Source organism: Aulostomus chinensis, chromosome 19, assembly GCF_037954235.1.
Source record: "Aulostomus chinensis isolate RoL2024-O1b breed Wild chromosome 19, RoL_Achi_v1.0, whole genome shotgun sequence".
Lineage (NCBI taxonomy): Eukaryota > Metazoa > Chordata > Actinopteri > Syngnathiformes > Aulostomidae > Aulostomus > Aulostomus chinensis.
Genome location: NC_141338.1, coordinates 154,911 through 176,743, shown reverse-complemented (window position 1 = coordinate 176,743; position 21,833 = coordinate 154,911). Strand labels below are relative to the sequence as shown.

Sequence of the window (21,833 nt, the reverse complement as noted above, 5' to 3'; positions counted from 1 at the left end):
CGTCGAATAGCAACCACGTGTGTTTCAGGCTCCCTGCCTGAGCCGGACCCATGGTGTGTTTCATGCCTCCTTCTGATTGGCTGTTGTGTGGCCCTCTGAGGAGCCATGTTGTGGTGGCCCGGTGGAGCAGTGGTCCTCCCTGTGGCCCCCAGCAAGAAGGTTGTGGGTGGAGCCCCGGCTGCAGCACGGGGTCTTTCTGGGTGAGTCTCCATGTTCTCCCTGTTCCTGCTGGGTTCTCTCTGGTACTCCAGCTTCCTCCACAGTCCAAAGACATCAAGAGGGACCAGGTTAATCCAGACTCTAAATTGACCGTAGGCGTGGCTGGGAGAGCCAATGGTTGTCTGTCTCTATGTGTTGGCCCTGCCATGGACTGGTGACCTGTCCAGGGGGAAGGCTGCTGGGATAGGCTCCACCCCCACCACCCTGAACAGGAGGAGAGGGGGAACATGGAGGGAGGGAGGAATGGTTGGATGGAATTCATCCACAGATGTAGATTTATGAAATGTCATCCACTGTTCTTAGTTTATGAGAATGAAACAACAAAGTTAAAAAGCCTCTGAAATGTGTCTCTACTGTTAATAACTAAACAAACTGATAATCGATTCGACCTCCTCCTTTATGTCAGTTATTCTTTTTTTGTTCATTTTATATCTGTGATACGTTTGTGGTGCAAATGCTCAGTCTGGAAAAGTTGGTTTTTCTACTGAATCTTATGAATGCAGTGTCAGATTTTGATTCATGAAGTTGGGGGGGCAGTACTGTGGAAGCAAGAATGAAAAAATAAGTTCTTGCCATCCAACTCCGCTCACAGCGTCGGCAGGTTCAGGAAACACTGAGTTCCTTCGTTTCGAACTCAAAGAAAATAAAATGTCAAAAGAAATAAACAACAAATTGTGACGAGAAAGACTCCTCAGCGCGTGCTGATCACATGTCTACTCACCGTGAACGCCGCGTACGTGGCTCCACTAGAGGCCCCACCCCTCACCTGAGGACTCGCCTCTTGATTGGCTTACATTGAAGGTCAGGCACTTTTTTCATTGCCTGCTCGCTCCGCTGCGTATGACATCATGCCTGAATACGGAAGTGGTGACGGAGCGGAGCAGAGAGGGAGACGGCGGCGAGGAGAAGCGGAGGGGACGCGTCTTCTTCTTCGACATCTTCCTTTTCTTTTCTTCTTGCTTTTGATTTTCTTGAGCTTCATGTTTCGAAGCCGAAAGGGAGGAAAAGAAGCAGAAGAATTCTCGGAGGTTCCCCGGTGAGTACGTGTCCCAGCGGTCAGTGACCTCTGCAGTTACACGCTCGCGCTTGACGGGCACCCCCGCGAATCTGCTCGGTAAACGTTCCAGTTCAAAGTTGGCCTGCGTGCAGCTCGAAACCTGCACGTACGAGGTTCGAACCAGCGTCTTGGACCGGACCTGCCGGGTCGCTGGTGGTTGATTCACCTGCAGCGACACCAGGAAGTCTAAACCCGTTCGGTTCCAAATCACAACAAGTGCACGCGCTTATCATGATGTGCTCAAGGTTCTTCTTGAATGTGCTGAGAACATTTGTAGTTCATTCCTGGTAACAGCGTCTCCAGTCTGAGGGCCTGTTGGCGGGGATGAATGAATACCAGTGGTGTGAAGGGTTTCCTGTCAAACAGGGATTCGTGCGTTCATCGCTGGGATGCTGTTCAACATTTTGTCCTTGTGAATAAAAACTACAAACTTGAGTGAATGTTGCTGATGCTGGAAAACAAATATGTTGGTAACTTCAATGAGAAACAGGTGGTTGTTTTCTATTCAAAGAAGAATTGGGTCACATGACCTCCAGTATGTTGTTAAACTTGTGACATCGATCTTGGCACCGCAAAAGTGTCGACGTTTCAGAGGTCAAAGGTCAGTCAGCGTAGTTAGGCCTGGTGTTCCTTCACTCTGATTGGCTGTGGAGGATTACAGCCAGGTTCAAGACTGCTCTTATCAAATCAAGAAAATGGCTGAGTGTGACATTTTTCAGCTGGTGTTTTGACCGGCACGCCATCAGAAAATGATGCGGTGCTATGGCAAAGTTCAGATACCAGCAGTGTGTCCGCCTCCGTCATCTTACTGAACCAAATCCCTCATTAATGAACCCTTTAACATCGATCACTGGGAGAGGCGCCAGGTCCGCATGGCGTTGGTCACGATCAGTCAAATTGTATCTTTAAATAAAAAATACATGTTTAACTCAACCTGTTGCACATCAACAAATAAAAGCATTCCCTCAAACCCACAACCACCCCTCAGTTCACCTCCAACACACACACACTAGAACAGTGGAAAGGAGTAGCAGTGCCGCCCGTATGTCAGCAGTGCCGCCCGTATGTCAGCAGTGCCGCCCGTATGTCAGCAGTGCCGCCCGTATGTCAGGAGTGCCGCCCGTATGTCAGCAGTGCCGCCCGTATGTCAGGAGTGGCGCCCGTATGTCAGCAGTGCCGCCCGTATGTCAGCAGTGCCGCCCGTATGTCAGCAGTGCCGCCCGTATGTCAGGAGTGCCGCCCGTATGTCAGGAGTGCCGCCCGTATGTCAGGAGTGCCGCCCGTATGTCAGGAGTGCCGCCCGTATGTCAGCAGTGCCGCCCGTATGTCAGCAGTGCCGCCCGTATGTCAGGAGTGCCGCCCGTATGTCAGCAGTGCCGCCCGTATGTCAGCAGTGGCTGCAGCACGGGGTCTTTCTGGGTGAGTCTCCATGTTCTCCCTGTTCCTGCTGGGTTCTCTCTGGTACTCCAGCTTCCTCCACAGTCCAAAGACATCAAGAGGGACCAGGTTAATCCAGACTCTAAATTGACCGTAGGCGTGGCTGGGAGAGCCAATGGTTGTCTGTCTCTATGTGTTGGCCCTGCTATGGACTGGTGACCTGTCCAGGGGGAAGGCTGCTGGGATAGGCTCCACCCCCACCACCCTGAACAGGAGGAGAGGGGGAACATGGATAAGTGGGTGGGTGGATGGATGGATGATGTATGGATGGAGGGATGGAGGTTAAACGGCGTCAGATGTCTGATGAGGGACTGATTCTCAGTCAGATTGTTTGTGCTAGCTAGCATGCTAACTGTTGTCGAATCCAGAGGCACTGCCATGGCAACTGCTGAAATTCTTGATAGTGTTAATTAGCCAGTGAAAGGCGGCCCCTCCCTGTGCTCTGATTGGCTGGTCCTGCCTCTCATATCCTCGGGGCCTCAGACCCAATCAGATTACAGCAGGGATCTGCTTGATGTGGTCAGGCTGTTACCATGGCTACGGCCAGAGTGGAGGCCAGCTGGCCACTGTGATGTCATCATTCTCAGTCTTTGTGGTCAAAGGACGAGGTGGCGGTCAGGTAGGGGACGATGAAGATTTCTATTATCGTGATGTGATGACGTTGATTGAGATTCATTTATTAGTTCTTCTGATCCAGTCAGCTGATCAGGTCATGCTGATTGATCAGTTATGGTATTTATAAAAAGCTGTCGTAGGTCAAATTCAAATGATGTTAAATCAAGTTGTCAACTCATCCTCGTAGTGATGATGTCACTAGGATGGTTTGTCGATGATGACTCATCTTAATCCCGATTCCTTTTTTATCTGTTGTGATTGTTCTTCTCAGAGGACGACTCGTCGCTAACGCATTCCTACAAGCTTCTTAGCTTCTTTTTTCATTGAGGTTAAATAAATGTGACAACTTCAATATCAAGATGGTTGTCACATTTAGAACACGCGTGTATGAAAAGGACATGGACATGTGATCAGCGTGTCTGACCGTTCAAGTGAACAGCTGAAGCCACACAGGAAATGACATCAGTGAACTACAAAAATAAGACTTGAGCAGCATTCCTTGTGGTGATCTGACAGCATCTCTCTTTCCCTGGAAAGCTATGAACCACAGCACCATGCAGATGGACCATTCCCACCACCACCATCACACCATGGCCACGCCCAGCAGCACCAGCCACGACCACGTGGGAGGAGGAGGGCATGATGGGAACCATGGAGGGATGGTAAGGGACAGGTTTCATTTTTAGCATGTAGTGCTAAAAAATGCTGATCTGGAGTAACCACAGACTTTGTGAGCAGTATGCTGATGTTGTGGTTGCCTAGGTGATGACCTTTTACTTTGGCTACAAAGATGTGGAGCTGCTGTTCAGCGGACTGCTCATCAACTCCCCTGGTGGTCAGGCGAATACATTTCCCACTTTTTACTGACATTTCTGTCATTCTAATTACATCTCATATCAATGCTTGAATATTTCCGTTCATGTTTAGTGTTTCATATCTAGTTATTACCTCACAGTGTGGTTAATTTTGTGTTTCTGGCCTCTTGTCCGATCAGAGATGGTGGGGGCTTGCATCGGCGTCTTCCTGCTGGCCATCCTCTATGAGGGCCTGAAGATTGGTCGTGAAGTTCTGCTGCGCCGCAGTCAGGTCAACGTGCGCTACAACTCCATGCCGCTCCCAGGGACCGATGGGACGGTGCTGATGGAGACACACAAGACTGTTGGGTAGGTTTCTATTTCTTATGCAAACAGCTTTTAATGTTTTTTATGGATGTTACTAGGATATCTGATATCATGATTTCACACTAATGACGTTGATGCCAGAAATATTAATAGCAATGCTCATGGAATTTGCATTGAACGTGCAATGCTGGTAATTGTAAAAATGCAGCCTTTACTGCCAGTAATGCTGATGCTAATATAGTTCATTAGTTTATTCTTTCAATTATTCGTGTTCCTAATGAAATGAAACAGTAAGTTACATGAGAAATGTCCATCCATCCATTTTCTACCGCTTACCCTGTTAAGGGTTGCCGGGGGGGGGGGTGGAGCCTATCCCAGCAGCCTTCCCCCTGGACAGGTCACCAGTCCATGGCAGGGCCAACACATAGAGACAGACAACCATTGGCTCTCCCAGCCACGCCTACGGTCAATTTAGAGTCTGGATTAACCTGGTCCCTCTTGATGTCTTTGGACTGTGGAGGAAGCTGGAGTACCAGAGAGAACCCAGCAGGAACAGGGAGAACATGGAGACTCACCCAGAAAGACCCCGTGCTGCAGCCGGGGCTCCACCCACAACCTTCTTGCTGGGGGGCCACAGGGAGGACCACTGCTCCACCGGGCCGTCCCATGAGAAATTTGTTTCAGAATCAGAATAGTTAATCAATCCCGGGGGGAAATTCTGTTGTTACAGTTTTAAAGCTCTTGAAGTACTATAAAGTAAGAAATGACAAATTATAATAATTAGAAAAGTGCAGACTTTAAGAAATATGAAATAAGACAAAGTGTAAGAGCAAATTTCTCATTGAAAGTCAACATTTTAAAATGATAATATAAAAAAATCTCTTGACAAGCTTCCTGTTTTACTCACACCACAATTAAAGGATTCAGTCTCAGGTAACTGATTGTGGTTGGGTTCTGGTATGAGCTCATGCTAATGCTAATGCTGAAGGTAATGTCAAAATTGCCTTCCACACTCATGAACCCGAACACAACAACACACTCCCAACATAAAATTTTGAAGACTCTCATTGGCGCTGCGAGTGCTAGCTAGGCTAAGGAAATCTGTCTCCTGGCGAAGTAAGATGTTAATTGCAACGTTGTTAAAGTGAAAAATGTGAAGCGTTAGCATTGCAGCTAGTAAAGCTAAACATTTTACATCTTCATTACTCTTAGCGCTGCAGTAGTCTTGTGTTATCCATCTTGGTCATGGGCCTCAATTTATTTACGCTAAAGCTAGCATTAAAGAGTCCCATTCAAATGAAGTGCCACAAATCTGAAAATGTTTTAATGAGTAAAATGAGTTTACTGCTATTTTCAGCAGTAGGTTGAGATTTTAACGCAAACCATAAAAAAAAGATTAAATGTCACATGCTCATGTGAAGTGTTGCTCGTCTGTTGAAGGATTGGTACTACAAATACTAATAGAAAACTGCTTCCTCATCCTCTCAGACAGCGGATGCTAAGCCCCGCCCACTTCCTGCAGACGCTGCTGCACATCATCCAGGTGGTTGTCAGCTACTTCCTCATGCTTGTCTTCATGACCTACAATGGCTATCTTTGCATCGCTGTGGCAGCAGGTGCCGGCATGGGCTACTTCCTGTTCAGCTGGCGGAAGGCGGTGGTTGTAGATATCACTGAACACTGCCATTAGCTTGTGTGCTAGTCTGTTTTGTTGGTTTTTAATTTTCTGAATCACAATCAATAAATGCTAACACTTTGGTCACATGTTAGCCAACATGCTTATCGAAACACAGAATTATAAAGAAATGGTTACCATGGTAACATGTAGACATAGATGGATCTTATCAAACATCACACATCAACTTTTATTTCTTTGTGAGGAAACTATGGCGAGTGAGACAGCCAATCAGAGGTCAGATCACCTCGGAGCCTCTTCTCATTTCCTGTTTGATGCAACGGCGACTGGAAGATTAGCGCTAGCCCTTGCTAGCCAAAGCATTAGCACACTTGTACCCACATCTTAGTTTCGTTATTAGCTATGAGGACGAGCCAATCACAGTAGTTTTGAAGTTATTAGTTTAATTTATTGATTATCAGATATTTTATAAATTCTTAAACTGATTAAATGTTATTTTCTTTGTAAACGAAGAAAATCAGCATGGAAACACCCACACACTGACGGTTACCGTGGCCGGTAAGCCAGCCAATCAGAGCTCGGGTATGAAACGTGTCATGAAGAAGTGGCCTTAACCTCCACACCTGCTGCCTTAATGGACCTGATAGAGGCAGCGTGCACATGGCGTCCTTCGCGTGTTTGTGACAGGAAGTGTTGGAATGATGGAATGATCCTCCTTCTGTGAGTTTACTGAATGGACCAATCAGGCGGCAGGGAGAGATCCTTGTCACTGTTTCTGCTTTCCTCTCACAGCGATTCATCAGGTCACCAGACTTGTGGTGTGGACTCGTCTCCATTGCAATGTGATTTCTGTTTGAATTGTCTGTGAAAGTGTTTATATTGCTGTCAGAATGCTGGAAACTTGGAAACAAACAAATAAAGTTGATGAAGAAACAGTGATGTCATTGTTTATTAGGGAAGAGGAGCATCAGATCTGAATGAGGAGACGCTGCGAAACGATGAACTGTTCCAATGGCTTGGATCATTTCTGCTTCCTGGATTCCAGAGAAAGAAAAACACGGACACACTACCTGCACTAGTGCAGGAGACAAAATGTGTGCAGATGTTTGACACTGTTTTTCCTTCTCTTCCACCTTTGCACCTGTATGACACTTCAGAGTTGCAATCATTTTTCCTCTCTGGGTTGAAGTAAGAGTAATTTTTTTGAACTAAAAGCACACGTCCATCTTGCATTCAAACGTCATTGATAGAAAACCTGTCTGGTGTGAAGGCGGCGGTGGCCCGGCAGGCATCACTTGATCTCAGATATCGGTGTAATTCTGTCTGAATTTCTGAGGTAGATCAGCGGCCCGGTGGAGCAGAGGTCCTCACTGTGGCCCCCCAGCAAGAAGGTTGTGGGTGGAGCAGTGGTCCTCACTGTGGCCCCCCAGCAAGAAGGTTGTGGGTGGAGCAGTGGTCCTCACTGTGGCCCCCCAGCAAGAAGGTTGTGGGTGGAGCAGTGGTCCTCACTGTGGCCCCCCAGCAAGAAGGTTGTGGGTGGAGCCCCGGCTGCAGCACGGGGTCTTTCTGGGTGAGTCTCCATGTTCTCCCTGTTCCTGCTGGGTTCTCTCTGGTACTCCGGCTTCCTCCACAGTCCAAAGACATCAAGAGGGACCAGGTTAATCCAGACTCTAAATTGACCGTAGGCGTGGCTGGGAGAGCCAATGGTTGTCTGTCTCTATGTGTTGGCCCTGCCATGGACTGGTGACCTGTCCAGGGGGAAGGCTGCTGGGATAGGCTCCACCCCCACCACCCTCAACAGGAGAAGAGGGGGAACATGGAGGGATGGAGGGATGGATGGATGAGTGGAGGGATGAATGGATGAGTGGATGGATGGATGGCTGCTGGGACAGGCTCCACCCCCACCACCCTGAACAGGAGAAGAGGGATGATGGATGGATGGATGGGTGGAATTTCTGAGGTCAAGATGTTTGTTGGACCAGTGGAACAAGAACTAATGCTTTTGGAAAACAACTTGGGCAAAGGTCAACAGAGTAAAGTTGAAGGTCAGGATACTTAGGAGATGCCAGTACAACTCAGTGACCAAATATTCTCACCAGAGAAAATGACATCTGCAAGCGTCAGACCCTTGGATAGGGTTGGGCAAATGAAGCCCCACGAGGCTTTGGAAGGTTCCTCCTGATTGTAGCGGAAATGTTTTGGGGTGTTGAAGAATCAAACACAAAACAGTGACATCTGGTGGTTAGCAGACATGACGGCAGCCAAATGCAACCAAATGGCCCTGCCCTGCCACTCCAGGACAGCAGAGAGGGGGGACAAGTGTTCTGTTCTCTCACGATTAAAACCACATGCCTCCCTGTATGTTTGATCTAAACTTGACCTAAAACGCACTACATTCAGAAAACACTGAGCTGCCCTGGAATAAACGTTCTATAGTTGATGTCTCTAAGGACTGGATTTGAAGAATTGATGCGTATGATTGCAAGAATATAATAAAAACTACAAATGCTAGTAATAACCATCGAGGTCTGCTAGAGTGATGGCGTCAGCTCAACATTCAGGCGACTGGGCTGCATAATAGTGCTTAATAATAGAGAATGAGTGAACGGTGCGCTCAGAGTGGAGTGCAGTACCACAGTCAGGCCAGCAGGTGGGGCTTTCGTTGGTGCTGTCTACCTATTTGTGGTATCTGTGCTCTGCCAGCAGAGGTCGTGCTTCACCAACAAACCTTCTAGGGTGTCTGAATGGTGCCGCCGTGTTTAGGTTGTAGGAGTAGGACGTAGGTTGCCACTTGGCAATTCGGACGCAGCACAGGTGAGTTCATCTCAAGCACTCGGGAGGCGAGCCGTGACGCCATCTTCTCGGCCCCATCAGTTCTGTTGGTCCTCCCCTCCGACTGGAAGCTGCGGAAGGATTTAAAGATGGAACTGGAGTTCTCCCTACTGGAAGCGACTGTTCAGTTGCTCTGGGGTCTGAGTTAATAATGTTAGCTATGGCTTTGTTATGTAAAGTTGATATTGTCTCCACACATTACGAAATTGTTCTCGCTCACAAAGATAAACACATAGGACCGCGTGCGAGTGTCCCGGGGCGGCGGCAGCTCTTCCGGGTCACAGGTTGCTGTCGTGCTGCGGTCAAATCAGTCCCAGACAAAATTTAACCCAGTTGTTGTACCAGGACGTCGATATCCTGCGACCGGCTCTTTGTCTCGGTTCTTCTCCACTTCGAACCTTCACCGACCCTCCGATGGCGGCCAGACGGCCCGACAGCTTCGACGGGATCGGCTACCGCGGCCGCGATGACCCGCTCTATGGAGCTGGCTACCCTGTGAGGAGCGCCGGAGGCCCCGCGGAGCTGCAGCACCACCACTGGGTCACCACGCCTCCGGACATCCCCGGCAGCCGAAATCTATACACCGGAGAGCGGACACCGCTGTACGACGAGCCGCCAGGAGAATCGGGAGGGGCCGGAGCCGCAGAAGGCTGGGACACTCCGCAGCCCGGCGTCCCGCCTGCAGGTAGATCGGTGCGCAGGAAGGGAGGATGTTAGCTCGGAAGCTAATGTTTGAACAAGCTAACGGCTGTTCCGGGCTATTAGCCTGCGTGTGCTAATGTTGGAAGCTAACTACAGATATAACTAACTATCCCAGTTAAGCTTTCAACAAATGTAACTTGTTGTGTTGTTGTTGTGAAACCAACTGCTCTCTGCTCACTTTATTGCCCCCCACGGGGAAAATAAAGTTTAATGAAACTGAATCTGAAAGCTACTTACAAGTACTGGGCTTATTAAGCTAGTGAGAACTGGAGTGCTGTCATTGACAATGACAGCTAATTTAGTTCATAAGAATGTTCTTTATGTTAACTGTGCTAGTTAAGTTAATAAGAAGATTAGTGCTCTCACAATGCTAACTACAGCCAATAAGCCAAACATTTAATGTTGGTTTTGATTGCTAATTAATATGTGGACATTCCTTAGATTCTGTTTTTAATATGAAGGATCAATAAGATGTAAAAAAAAAAGAAAAAACGAGAGAGAGACAAAGTGTAAACCATGTCAACAGGCCTAGTTTTCAATGATAAAAAGTAAATCTTCAACGAGTTGTTGTGTTCATGTGTTGATGACATTTGTCTCCTGTCCTTACAGAGCAGCTGAATCGATTTGCCGGCTTCGGAATTGGACTCGTCAGGTCGGGTCCTATGTTCTATCACGTGACCACTCAGAGACATGGATGATGATCATGTGACATGAAGTCCCTGAATGAAACAGTTGATTGATGTTGTAAATCCAAGTCAGTTTAAGGGGTTTGATCAGACTGGACCATCAGGAACGTCTGAGCCTGAACTGACACCTGATAACGCCTGTGTGTGTGTCTACAGTCTGTTCACGGAGAACGTCCTCGCTCATCCCTGCATCGTCTTCCGCCGTCAATGTCAGGTAATCTTTACCTCAACGCCTCGCTGTCAATCGCCCAGTTTCCAACAGTAATGGTCCAGGAACAATCTGTCTCAATCAGCTTAGGTCGTCTCCATAACAATAACATCATATTGATTGTTAATGAAAAAGCATTTTATTCTGTATGACTAGCTGTCCCCTGCCGCTATCTGATTGGCTGATTGTTTCAGGTCAACTACCATGGCCGCTGCTACCACCTGACTCCGTTCACAGCTGTTGCTGTCATGTATGCCATTACCAAGGCTCAGGTAACACCCACCTGTCAGTCATGCCCAAGTATCAATATGTGTACTGGCAGGTATCAGTAATGTAACTGGGATGTGCAGGGTCCCAAGGCACTGTGGAAGGGGATGGGCAGCACCTTCATCGTGCACGGTGTCACACTTGGCGCCGAGGGGATCATCAGTGAGTTCACGCCGCTGCCACGGTAACCACCAACTCGGCCAGTGCTGCAGTAATAATACAGTGACACTTTAGTAATATTGACATTGCAGTAATGCTGCTGTGATATAGTGACATGCGATATTGAGCTACTTGTGTTACTGCAATGACACTTAGATACTGCTCTGATACTGCAGTGAAGTAGCAGTAATATGTGGCTGTGCTTTGTCTGCAGAGAGATCCCCCACCGGTGGAGCTGGAAGCAGCTGGCTGGACATTTGCTTCTCAAAGGGTCCATTTCTGTGCTGCTGTTGTTGTTGTTGCTGCTGCCAGTGACCTCACTGAGTCTGACGTCACCCTTCCTGTTGTTTGCAGGTTAACGGCTGTGGTGGCTCTTCCGTTCTACTGCTCCAGCCTGATCGAGACCGTTCAGGTCTGATTATTGATGATTGATCAGTTAATTTATCAGCTCAAGAAATCACTTCTAAAATGATGAAAAGTCATGAAATCTGAAATCAAGATGGCTGTTGTGAGTTTGTGGACAGCTGCATACTTTTCCCATCATGCTCCCATATTGGTCCACAGAGTGAGATTGTGCGGGACGACTCGTCATCGGGGCTGCTGGATTGTGTTCGTGAAGGTTTGGCTCGTCTTCTGGGTGTCGGTGCGCCTCACAGTCGCCGTCTTCTTCCTCTCAGCTGCCTGCTGCTTCCTGCAGCACTGCACGCTGTCCTGCGTTACGCCCTGGCTGCCTCTGTGCAGCGTGTGGCACTGTGGCTACACCAGCGGGGCCAGAAGCGCCACCCCGACCCATCTAACCCACTAGACGTCTACTTCCCTGAGCTGGTGGCGGCATGGTTGGGATCCGTGGTTGCTGACATCGTTGTGTTCCCACTGGAAACAGCACTGCATCGCCTTGGCCTGCAGGGCACACGCACCATCATTGATGCTACAGACGGAGTGGTCCCCACAGGCAACGGCGGCAGTCCCCTTGTGCTGCCAGTCAACACACAGTACGACGGTTTTTCCGACTGCATTCATGCCATCCGGCGCAAAGAGGGCCTGGCAGGGTTTTACCGTGGCTTTGGAGCATTGGTGGCACAGTTTGCCCTCCACGGGGCTCTGTTGGCTGCCGCTCGGACGCTGCTGAGGCTCCTGCTGCTGGAGAGCAAGGCCAGCTAAAGGTGTTGCCATGGAGACACAGCATCACTTCCTGTATAGAGGCTTGCATTTTTTCTGTCACTTTGTTACCATGGCAACAAGATACCATTGACGCACTCACTGTGATGAGTAAATATTATGTTTGCAAAAGAGGAAATCTTTTGTCATGGTGATGTTTTAAAAACTTGAAAATGAGTGGACTGACAGAATTTAGCTTGGCTTAGCTTAGCTTAGCGTCGCGTACCTTTGCAGAAGTTGAAAACTCCCCACTTGTTGACTGAACTGAGAGTTTTTATCACTTCATGTTGTCGCCTGCCTTCAAACAGTGTTGTGGTGTGTCACCATGGAACATGTCAGTTCCTGTTCCAGCATGAAGTCATTACGATGTTTTGGTTTTTGGAACCTTCACTTGTTTCATCTGTATAAAGTTGTAAAAAAAAAAGTTCTATGTAGATTTAGGAGCGATTATGTGGTCAATAAATATTCCAACCAAAAAATAAATTATTCGCTTTCCAAAATAATTTGTGACCAGTAGTTACATTGGTAGTGGGCGGGGCTACCTGATCTCCTCAGTGGGATGGGCAGGATTAATGACGGCCAGGCTGCTGCGATTGGTTGGTGAAGCTGCTCTCAGACCGAGGAAACATTCAAAAACATGTAACTTCAGCTTTAATTCGTCACTTCCGTCACTGAACAGAGTAATTGAGCCGCTGATGACGTTCAACAGTTCAACATTTGTAGTTTTACTGACACTGGTGTTGTTACACTTGAGTTGTTTTCTATATTGTGGTGAGAGCCCTAAACCCGGTGTTTGCCACCAGTCACCTGATCATCTTCTGAGGTCGGAATCATTAAATTCGTGTTTATTCTCGAGGGTTCGTGGCTCGTCAAGATTCCAACATGGCGGCATCCATGGTTTGAATGGTTCTCGATCAACGGGCACTACGAATAAAATAAATACTACAAAATAAACACGTGATAGCCTTCGAACCACCAAAACGATAACATTGCCCTTCGGTTGAGGTAAATATTCTCTCCATCAGAAACACCTTCGTTAGGGGGTGCGCCTGCAGGTTCTGCCGCTACTTTTTAAAACTGATTTGTTTTTGGTAGGAACCAAAGTTTTTCCTTTCAGCGGAACTTTCGTATTGTCGTTGGTAGTTTCCGGTCGAACTCATTCCCCGACCTCCATGTGCGTTCTTGTTCTCTGTGTGTGAGGAGTGACGGTGGTTGGGTTCAGAGAGTAAAATCGACAGTCGGTACCGGATCCATGGCGGCCGGCGGCAGCTCTTTGTTCTCGGGCTTCCGGGTCCTGGGTCTGTACTCCAGTCACGTCCCGCACGTGCTCAGGTTCCATCAGAAGCACCGCGAGTTTTACCTGGTAACGGCAGTGGGCACGCGCTTCTACACGTACAACGTAAGAACCGATGGTGATCGATGCCTCTGTGGGTACCTGCTGATCAGTCTGCCCACACGGCGATCAGTCCACTTCTGTGTTGGTGAAAGATAACTAATCAGTCCTATTAATACGTCAATCAATCAGTGATCGATCTGTATGGATTTGAAAACTGTGTGTGTTTGTTCGAATATTAACAAGCCCTTTGATCTGTGTTGATCTGTTGACTATTAATCTGTTTGAGTTACTAATTGAGCCCTTTAATTATGTAACCCTTATTGATGATTGAAAAATTGATTATTCAGGTCAAGCGGTTGGGGATCATCGCCATCAGTGAGTATCTTTAAAAATTGTTTTGACTACACGTCCTGGAAGTACTGTTCTCTAATTGGTTGATGTGGTGTGATGTCATGCGGTGGCTGCCTAGGTAACAGCCTGTCAGATGATATCACCTGTGTAGCGGCAGACAGGATGCTGGTGTTCGCCGCCGCTGGACGTGTCATCAGTGCCTTCGCCAGAAACAAAGAGGCAAGTAGATAAGACATCTGTCCTGTGGTTCCGTGTGAGAACAGTGATGTTCTACATCGGGGTGAGTCTTTCGTCTCATCAATGTTCTTGAGTCTTTCTCACCTTTGTCCATTGGCAAACCATGAAGATTGAAGTCATTGGTGCCGCTCGTGGAATCTGCTGAGGATTGTGGTTGGTGCTCATGGGTCAGGTGACGTCCCAAGAATGGGGACGATCAGAACTGTAAATCTGAACAAGTTATTCAATTTTGTTTGTCAATGAACACAATTTGACAACCATCAGAAAACCTTAAAGTGCTCCCATTCCATACAGGTGGTTATGTCCTACCATGGTCACAAACACGAAGTGCGTCTGCTGCTTCCTCTGGGTGATCAGCTGATCTCTGCTGACAGCGGTGGTGATGTCATTGTGTGGGATGTCCAGGAGGGAGGTGGGATGAAGCTTCTTTGACTTTCATCAGCTCCTGGATGTACCTGTTACCCATCATTCTTTGCTTCCTCTTGCTGTAGACATCTACCTGCGGCTGCAGTTTGATCCCATGACTTTTGACATGTCGGCAATGATGCATCCCAGTACCTACTTGAACAAGGTGCTGCTGGGAAGCTCCCAGGGTGCACTGCAGCTCTGGAACATCAAAACCAGGTCAGCATGGCGAACTAGCTAACTAGTTTGGGGGGTTGGTAGATTATCTGTGGTCTCAAAAAATTGTGAAGTCAAAAATGGTGCAATGTTTCTTCAAGCTCATAAACGACCGCTCATTTGTCCGACTACCAGCAATGAAGGCGTGCCACCAACCCTTCAAACACAGTCGTTACTGACCAACAAACATTCTCCCAGCAGCATGAAAGCAGCCACCTGATGCATTTAGGGAAGTATCAGATCCAAAATTGATGTCGATGTCAGGAGCGCTTTTGTTTTTGGTTTGTTTGTTTTTAATTGATTGTATTTGAAGAAGTTCAATCTGCCGGTTTGATGAAATGGAAATGGACCTTCGGCTTTAATGTGGATCTTCATTCACAGGTACTGTCGCTGTTTTAAGTCAATCAGGTTTGTTGTTTGTTTCTCTGCTCAGCAAGTTGCTGTTTACCTTCTCGGGCTGGTCAGCAGGGGTCACTGTTCTGCAGCAGGTGAGTCTCATTAAGTTTGTTTCAATGTTTTGATTTATCCATCATCAAGTCTTTTAGTTGTTTACTTTCTTTCTGCATCAAATATAAACAAGGCGACCCTCACAATGAGTCATTTTCATTTCTAGATTTAAACGTATTGCTCAACTTTGTCTCGAAGCCTTTGTGTTTAAACCAGAACCAGATGTTTCATATTAAATAAGGAGATTCACAACAATAAATTTTCTTTTAAATGAATTAAAGTAGTCACATGTCACGTGTTTTGATCACATGAAAACCTCCTTTCTCAGAGTCCCGCTGTGGACGTGGTTGGCATCGGCACGGCAACAGGTCGCATCATCCTTCATAACATTCGACTGGACGAGACACTGATGAGTTTCGTGCAGGACTGGGGACCAATCAGCTCACTGGCTTTCAGAACAGGTCGCGTGGTATTTCGATCCTGCCGAGGTTAGATGTTTGAGGGGAGCTGACTCAGCCTCACCACACAGCGAACCTTGGACATCCGACCTCCACCCCTCATAAACAGGCCTGCTAGTAATATCAGGCCCTGCCAGTCACACCCTGCATAAACACAGTCCAAACACAGCTAAGCAGCTGCAGGGTTCCCACTGTTTATTTTGTCGCTGGATTTAGCGACTTTTCAGACGCCATTAAGGATTTAGTGCTTAGGGACTAAACTAGCGACTCTAAGTTGACAAGTGTCGCTGGTGTCGGTCCATGAGTGTGAGGTTGTTCCTCCTCTCTGCTCTGAGTTCCAGACACAGACTGCACGTCAAATGTATGAGGAACAAACATGGCAACAATCTGGTAAATGCAAGTTACCACTGTAGAAAAAGGTAGTAGTGTGTGACGTAAGAACTCGTCTCTGTAGCGGCTGAAAAAGTCCTGGAAAATAATTTCAGGGAAAGAGTGGGAACCCTGACCTCGACAACACTGGCGTCGTGAGCGTCAGCTTCACTGTCAGTGAGGGTTGTGACTACAAATGTACGATCAGAAAAGAACTTATGGACGACCCCACAGGTTCACGCCCAGCCTCAGGTCAAGGCCCGCGGCAGAGATGGCAAGGAACGAAGTACAAATACTCCATTACTATACTTAAGTAGACTTTTCAGGTACTTTGTACTTTTAGAAGTATTTATTTCTCTGACGACTTTTTACTTTTACTCAGTTACATTTTCAACATAAATATTGGTACTTTATATGTACTAGTTACACACATTACTAGTTATAGTTATATAATAGTTACTTTATGTTCACACACACACACACACACACACACACGTACACGCGCGCCAGGAGAAACGACTGGCTGTGTGTGTGCATGATTTGTGACATCATAGCTTAGAAGCCAATCCTGGTCCATAATTCAATGTTCAGAAGTGTGATGCGTCAACCTTAAGTGTGCAGTACAAATTCCTAGGACGATATCGTGAAGTACCTTAAGGTACGAGGCAGGTCGCGGTTGTTCGAACAGTAACATTGCTAAAGTAGATTCTATATCAATTATCTTGCGTTTAACAGCTTTGCAGCAAGTGAATCGTGCAATAGAAATACTTTTTACTTTTAAAAGTACTTTTGAGTACATTTCAGAGCCTGTCCTTTTTACTTTTACTCAAGTCATATTTTTACATAGGTATTGTACTTCTACTCAAGGAAGGAATCTGGGTACTTTTGCCATCTCTGCCCAGGGGTCAGATCAGCTCTTGACCTTACAGAGGGATGATGAGGACAAGACCCAGAAAGTTCAAACAAAGGACACCAGAGGAAATCCCTTATCAGACCCAAACTGCCATGGTTTTCTTCTTCAGTGGTGGAACAGAGGAGTGAGGGAGGTCACGGGTGGCGTCCAGCTCCTGCTGACCAGCATTCTTATTTTCCTTTCTTCTTCACTGTGTGTTGACATTCATGGCTTTCAAACTGTCATCAGATGGGCCTCCCGTCATGGCATCCGGCAGTCCTCAGGGCCACATTGCATTCTGGGATCTGGAGCACCGTCAGCTGGTTGCTCAGCAGAGACACGCCCACAGCACAGCCATCGCAGCAGCGACTTTCCTGCATGGAGAGCCACTGTTGGTCACCAATGGAGCCGACAATGCCATCAAGGTGAGACTTAAAGTCGTCGTCATAGCAACAAGATGACTGTACATGTTAGATTTGACAGACATCTTGTGTCATGTGACTTTTACTGTCTACACTACTGTAAATGTGGCTTGAATGCTGGCCTATGATTGGTTAACATGTTGACGCTCTGTCTCTCTTTAAGGTATGGATATTTGACAAGGAAGGGGGCGGAGCAAGATTACTGCGGAATCGTCAGGGCCATAGTTCCCCACCCACAACTATTCATCACCATGGCAACGATGGCAAAAACATCCTTAGTGCTGGTAAATGATGAGCACGTGGCTCAGTGAAGCTTGTTGTTCTTTCTAGGATCTCTCAATTTATCTGCTGATTTCTTCCATGAATAATAATTTGTACATTTACTGTTTATTTGATGGAGGTCTTCTGTACCCTACAGGTCAGGACGGGACACTGCAGTCCTTCTCCACCGTCCATGAGCGTTTCAACAAGAACCTTGGTCACGGTCAGTCCTTTCTCCCCCACACTCCATTTAGACTTGCCGGAAGCTTTTCTCTAATTTGGTTGGCATGGTAACAACCAGTCAGAACTGTCTTTACCTGAAAACTCTGTGTGTGTGTGTGTGTGTGTGTGTGTGTGTGTGTGTGTGTGTGTGTGTGTGTGTGTGTGTGTGTCTCTCTCTCTCTCTCTGCAGGCTCCATCAACAGGAAGAAGGAGCAGAGGAAGAAAGTAGCATACGAGGAGCTGCGTCTTCCGGCCATCACAGCATTTTCTTCAGGTCAGAGCTGAAATTCTCACACAGATGGAGGCTGCGCCTGAAGGACTCATCATAGACAAGTGGGCCTGCCCTTTGAGTCAAGTCAGTTTTATTTGGGTGCCACTTTACTTGAACACCGCTGCATAAGAGTGACGTTACACTGTCCTTAACTTGACATAAAACCATAGGTGTCATAAATATCAATGGACAAGTCATAAACATGTATGACCTCTGTCATGAAGGGTCAGTCGCTTTTTTGTCATGACAAATTGACATTGTTGAAGTTGTCTTGATTATGACAACTTTACATAAATAAAAGGGACATTTCCAGAAGTGGTCCTGGTTGTAGGGTCAGGGTCAACTTGTCATTAATGACCCTTCATGACAGAGGTCATAAAGGTTTATGACTTGTCTATTGATATTTATGACACCTTCATGATGTTTTTATGTCAAGTTAAGGACAGTGTAACGTCACTCTTATGCAGCGGTGTTCAAGTAAAGTGGCACCCTTATGTGTATTAAAAAAACCTAACCCAACAAAAATGATCCCAGTTTCCCACAAGACAGAAGATCTGAGACAGCCGAGATGAGAACCGTCCTTTACCAGCAGGAAGGTGGAGCAGATCCAGGATCAGTGGGGACGGATGTCTGCTTTGACCTGCTGGAGGGAGAGAGAGACGGAGGACAGGGACAGAGAGAGAAAGGAGGTAGATAGAAAAGGACAGGGACAGAGATGGAGGAGAGACAGAGACGGAGAGAGATGGAGGACAGGGACAGAGAGAGAAAGGAGGTAGAGAGAAAAGGACGGACAGAAAAGAGAAGGACGGAGAAAGGAAGGAGCGAGATGGAGGACAGACACACACAGAGTCTTACTCCTTTTATCTGTTTGTTGACTGACAGCTGCCACTCGTCAGTCTGACTGGGACAGCATCATAGGATGTCATCGTGGTTGCCTAGCAACCACCACATGGAACTATCAGCGTTGCACCATGGGAGCTCACCGTCTACTGCCGCCTGTTGCCCAGAGGGACACCGTAGCAACGGTAATGACAAGGTGGCTTTTGGTGTAAAATCCCCCCCCCCCCAACATCCTTTGACATCACTTCCTGTGTCTGTTGCCAGGCTGTTAATGTCACATCCTGCGGTAACTTTGCTCTGATTGGCACATCATGTGGCCGTGTTGATGTCTACAATATGCAGTCCGGCCTGCACCGTGGTTGCTATGGTGATGATGAAATTGGTGAGGTCAACTGTTTCTTACCTATGATTGTTGGAGTCTGTCTCAGTCTGTTATTGACTCCACCCCTCCTCTAGCTCACAGAGGCGTGGTGCGAGGCATCGCAACTGATTCCCTGAATCAGCTGACTCTCACTGCTGGCTCTGATAGGCAGCTCAAGATCTGGCGCTTCAGAAGCCGCAAACAGGAAGAGGAGCTGACACTAAATTGTGCTCCGGCTAGCATGAAACTACATCGAGACAGGTAGCTAACTATTAGAATTAAGCTGCACAGGAACAGGTTGCTAACACTTTGTATAAAACTACACAGACTGAAGTAGTTCACTTCAGCATGAAGTTTCACAAAGACATCAAGCTAACAGAGAGCATGGAGCTACACAGAGACAGAATGCTAACAGAATATTCCTGTCTTTCTTGTTAGCGGTATGCTAGCAGTAGCTCTGGATGACTTCACACTGCTGGTGGTTGATGTAGAAACCAGACGGGTCGTGAGAAAGTTTGCAGGTCACCACAGCAACATCAATGACATGGTGGGTAGAGGAAAGGTGGGGCCTGAGATGCTTAGTATAAGTTAGCATGCTAATGGCGACTGTGTCCTCAGACTTTCAGCCCTGATGGTCGCTGGTTGGTTACCGTGGGGATGGATTGCACCATTCGTACCTGGGACCTCCCCTCTGGATGGTGACAGTGGAACAGATTCTAAAATGCTCATCAGTGTCACATAACTTGTTCCTTAAATATTAAATTGGACTTCCTTCCTCTTCCTCTTCTCCTCTCAGCCTTGTCGACTGCTTTCTGGTTGCCATGGCACCAGTGAGTGTGTCTATGTCACCAACTGGAGACTTCCTGGCAACAGCTCATGTGGACAGCTTGGGTGTTTACCTCTGGTCAGAACCTATCAGCCCGAAGAATTCTGTGACCTTTGACTGTTATGATGTAGTCTCGATAGAAATGACATCACTGCGTATCAGCCAATCACAGGGCAGCTCTTCTCTTCAGGACCAATAAGAACCTGTGTGGTCCAGTGGGGCTCCGCCCCCTTCCAGCTGACTACCAACCAGCTGTGGAAACACTGCCAGGGGTCACAGAGGAGGATGGAGCTGAACAGGAAGTGATGTCACAGGAAGCTGATCTTGTGTACCAGTCAGCTGAGCAGATGGCAGCAGAGCTTGTGACTCTATCGCTGTTGCCGGAGTCCCGCTGGAAAAGTCTGCTGCACCTGGACAACATCAAGGTGATAACCTGCTGACATCAGCTGCTGCCAGCCAGTCACATGACAACTGCAGCAAGCTAGTTAGCATTGTTAGCTTGACCAATCAATAAAGCCAAGCCTGACTGTTAAAAGCTGCTTTAAAAGTTCTGTTTTTTCAGAGGAGGAACAAACCTGCCGTGCTGCCTGTCACTGCCGCCTCTGCCCCGTTCTTCCTGCCCACCGTGCCCGGCCTCACGCCACACTTTACGTTACCCACGTCAACTGAGCAGGAGGAGCAGGTAGCAGCACTGGACCTTCTACTCTTACATCAGTTCCTTCTGTGTTCTGTATGTCTTTTGACATCATGGCGTCCTCGGGTTTCTCTGTGAACGAGAACATTTGATCGTAACAGGGAGTCACAATGCTGCTGTCAACTCCGTCAGGTTTGGTGGTGCTGACCTGATGTTGGAGTCAAAGCAACCAGGCAGCTTGACATCAACAGACCGCAGATAGCAATCACGCTCTGACTTCAGAGCAGTCAGACACAGCCAATGCCATACTGGCGCCAACATGGCAGACGTGACGTTCCTCATGACGGTTAATATCAACTGTCTGTGTGTTTCAGTCGAAACTGGTTACCTGGGGTTTGTTGTCTCAGAGGTCGGAGTTCAGTTTGGCTCTGGAAGCGTCCGTCAACACGCTGTCATGTGAGTTCCTCCAAGGGTTCCGTCATCATTGTCCTCTAAAGTTCTTATTTGACCTTTGTGCTCTCAAAGGTTCTCCATGATTTCGTGTTTCTGTCTCTCTATCTGACTGCAGTTGATCGGCCGCTGCAGATCCTAAAGGATTCTGGGCCGGCGACTGTCTCTGTTGAGCTCACCTGTCTGACATCAGAGGAGGGAGGAGCCAGCAACCTTTTCCTGGCCTTCATTCAGATGATTGGCAGTATGTTGGCTAGTGGGCGGGACTTTGACCTGGCTCATGCATACCTGGCACTTTTCCTGAAGGTTAGCCAATCAGAGCACGCTTTTGTCACTGTGTCAGTCTTTGATTTTGAAAACCATCTAAAAAAATGTTTCCACTGTTTCAAGCTGCACCTTCGATCGTTGGCGAAGGATGCTGTTGCCATGGCAGCATTGCTCCACCTCTCAACACGACTGGAGGCAGGATGGGCAGAGCTAAGAGCATCCTTTGATCAGTCATTGTGTTTGTTGTCGTACGCCAAGAATGCACTGCTGTGAACACACACACACACACACACACACAGAGTTTTGTATTTCATGTGGTGTTTGATTAAAGTGTTGTTTTTAACGCTGTTGAGGTTTGACTTGAACAATTTTATTGAACAAAACCCTTAATGGTTCTTGGGTCTCCTGATATGTGATAATGCGGAACACTGCACGTGCACACACACACACACACACACACACACACACACA

General features: G+C 47.5%; 3 protein-coding genes across 10 annotated transcripts; all 3 read left to right on the top strand.

The window, feature by feature from the left end:
- Positions 1-1,072: 1,072 nt before the first annotated feature.
- Positions 1,073-7,020, top strand: slc31a1 (solute carrier family 31 member 1). The gene is made up of 5 exons (XM_086188339.1): positions 1,073-1,255; positions 3,866-3,990; positions 4,091-4,163; positions 4,323-4,491; positions 5,938-7,020. Exons 2-5 carry the CDS (start codon positions 3,868-3,870, stop codon positions 6,137-6,139), a joined length of 567 nt encoding a protein of 188 aa, XP_086044465.1. The 5' UTR covers positions 1,073-1,255; positions 3,866-3,867; the 3' UTR covers positions 6,140-7,020.
- Positions 7,021-7,980: 960 nt separating this feature from the next.
- slc25a46 (solute carrier family 25 member 46) lies at positions 7,981-12,596 on the top strand. Of its 3 annotated transcripts, none has more exons than XM_086188338.1 (9): positions 7,981-9,070; positions 9,263-9,602; positions 10,229-10,271; positions 10,462-10,519; positions 10,708-10,785; positions 10,864-10,964; positions 11,154-11,210; positions 11,294-11,351; positions 11,504-12,596. In XM_086188338.1, the coding sequence occupies exons 2-9, from the start codon at positions 9,332-9,334 to the stop codon at positions 12,098-12,100; spliced, it is 1,263 nt and encodes a 420-aa protein (XP_086044464.1). In that variant the 5' UTR covers positions 7,981-9,070; positions 9,263-9,331; the 3' UTR covers positions 12,101-12,596. The 3 variants fall into 3 exon arrangements, with proteins under 3 accessions (XP_086044464.1, XP_086044463.1, XP_086044462.1); XM_086188337.1 differs by having other exon boundaries at positions 7,982-8,899; XM_086188336.1 differs by having other exon boundaries at positions 7,983-9,602.
- A 155-nt stretch (positions 12,597-12,751) lies between these two features.
- On the top strand, positions 12,752-21,710 carry wdr36 (WD repeat domain 36). 6 transcript variants are annotated; one of them, XM_086188325.1, is made up of 22 exons: positions 12,752-13,102; positions 13,781-13,808; positions 13,903-14,003; positions 14,316-14,433; positions 14,513-14,645; positions 15,076-15,130; positions 15,418-15,550; positions 17,058-17,233; positions 17,394-17,514; positions 17,649-17,714; positions 17,904-17,987; positions 18,867-19,009; positions 19,089-19,206; positions 19,281-19,446; positions 19,624-19,732; positions 19,804-19,883; positions 19,982-20,089; positions 20,202-20,436; positions 20,574-20,693; positions 21,020-21,101; positions 21,214-21,401; positions 21,486-21,710. In XM_086188325.1, the coding sequence occupies exons 3-22, from the start codon at positions 13,947-13,949 to the stop codon at positions 21,633-21,635; spliced, it is 2,442 nt and encodes an 813-aa protein (XP_086044451.1). In that variant the 5' UTR covers positions 12,752-13,102; positions 13,781-13,808; positions 13,903-13,946; the 3' UTR covers positions 21,636-21,710. The 6 variants fall into 6 exon arrangements, with proteins under 6 accessions (XP_086044451.1, XP_086044450.1, XP_086044454.1 ...); XM_086188324.1 differs by lacking the exon at positions 12,752-13,102 and adding an exon at positions 13,119-13,496; XM_086188329.1 differs by lacking the exon at positions 12,752-13,102 and adding an exon at positions 13,468-13,496 and having other exon boundaries at positions 13,903-14,225.
- The last annotated feature ends 123 nt before the right edge of the window (positions 21,711-21,833 follow it).

What these genes read in the sequence shown, in the direction of transcription:
- slc31a1 (XM_086188339.1), top strand. Translation starts at nt 3,868, where the DNA reads ATGAACCACAGCACCATGCAGATGGACCATTCCCACCACCACCATCAC. An exon ending in GCTCATCAACTCCCCTGGTG is followed by an intron (nt 4,164 to 4,322) that starts GTCAGGCGAATA and finishes TTGTCCGATCAG; the next exon opens with AGATGGTGGGGGCTTGCATC. An exon ending in GAGACACACAAGACTGTTGG is followed by an intron (nt 4,492 to 5,937) that starts GTAGGTTTCTAT and finishes TCATCCTCTCAG; the next exon opens with ACAGCGGATGCTAAGCCCCG.
- wdr36 (XM_086188324.1), top strand. Translation starts at nt 13,350, where the DNA reads ATGGCGGCCGGCGGCAGCTCTTTGTTCTCGGGCTTCCGGGTCCTGGGT. An exon ending in ACAGCAACATCAATGACATG is followed by an intron (nt 19,733 to 19,803) that starts GTGGGTAGAGGA and finishes CTGTGTCCTCAG; the next exon opens with ACTTTCAGCCCTGATGGTCG. An exon ending in ACCTGGCACTTTTCCTGAAG is followed by an intron (nt 21,402 to 21,485) that starts GTTAGCCAATCA and finishes CACTGTTTCAAG; the next exon opens with CTGCACCTTCGATCGTTGGC.
- slc25a46 (XM_086188338.1), top strand. Translation starts at nt 9,332, where the DNA reads ATGGCGGCCAGACGGCCCGACAGCTTCGACGGGATCGGCTACCGCGGC. An exon ending in TTCGGAATTGGACTCGTCAG is followed by an intron (nt 10,272 to 10,461) that starts GTCGGGTCCTAT and finishes GTGTGTCTACAG; the next exon opens with TCTGTTCACGGAGAACGTCC. An exon ending in GGACATTTGCTTCTCAAAGG is followed by an intron (nt 11,211 to 11,293) that starts GTCCATTTCTGT and finishes TGTTGTTTGCAG; the next exon opens with GTTAACGGCTGTGGTGGCTC.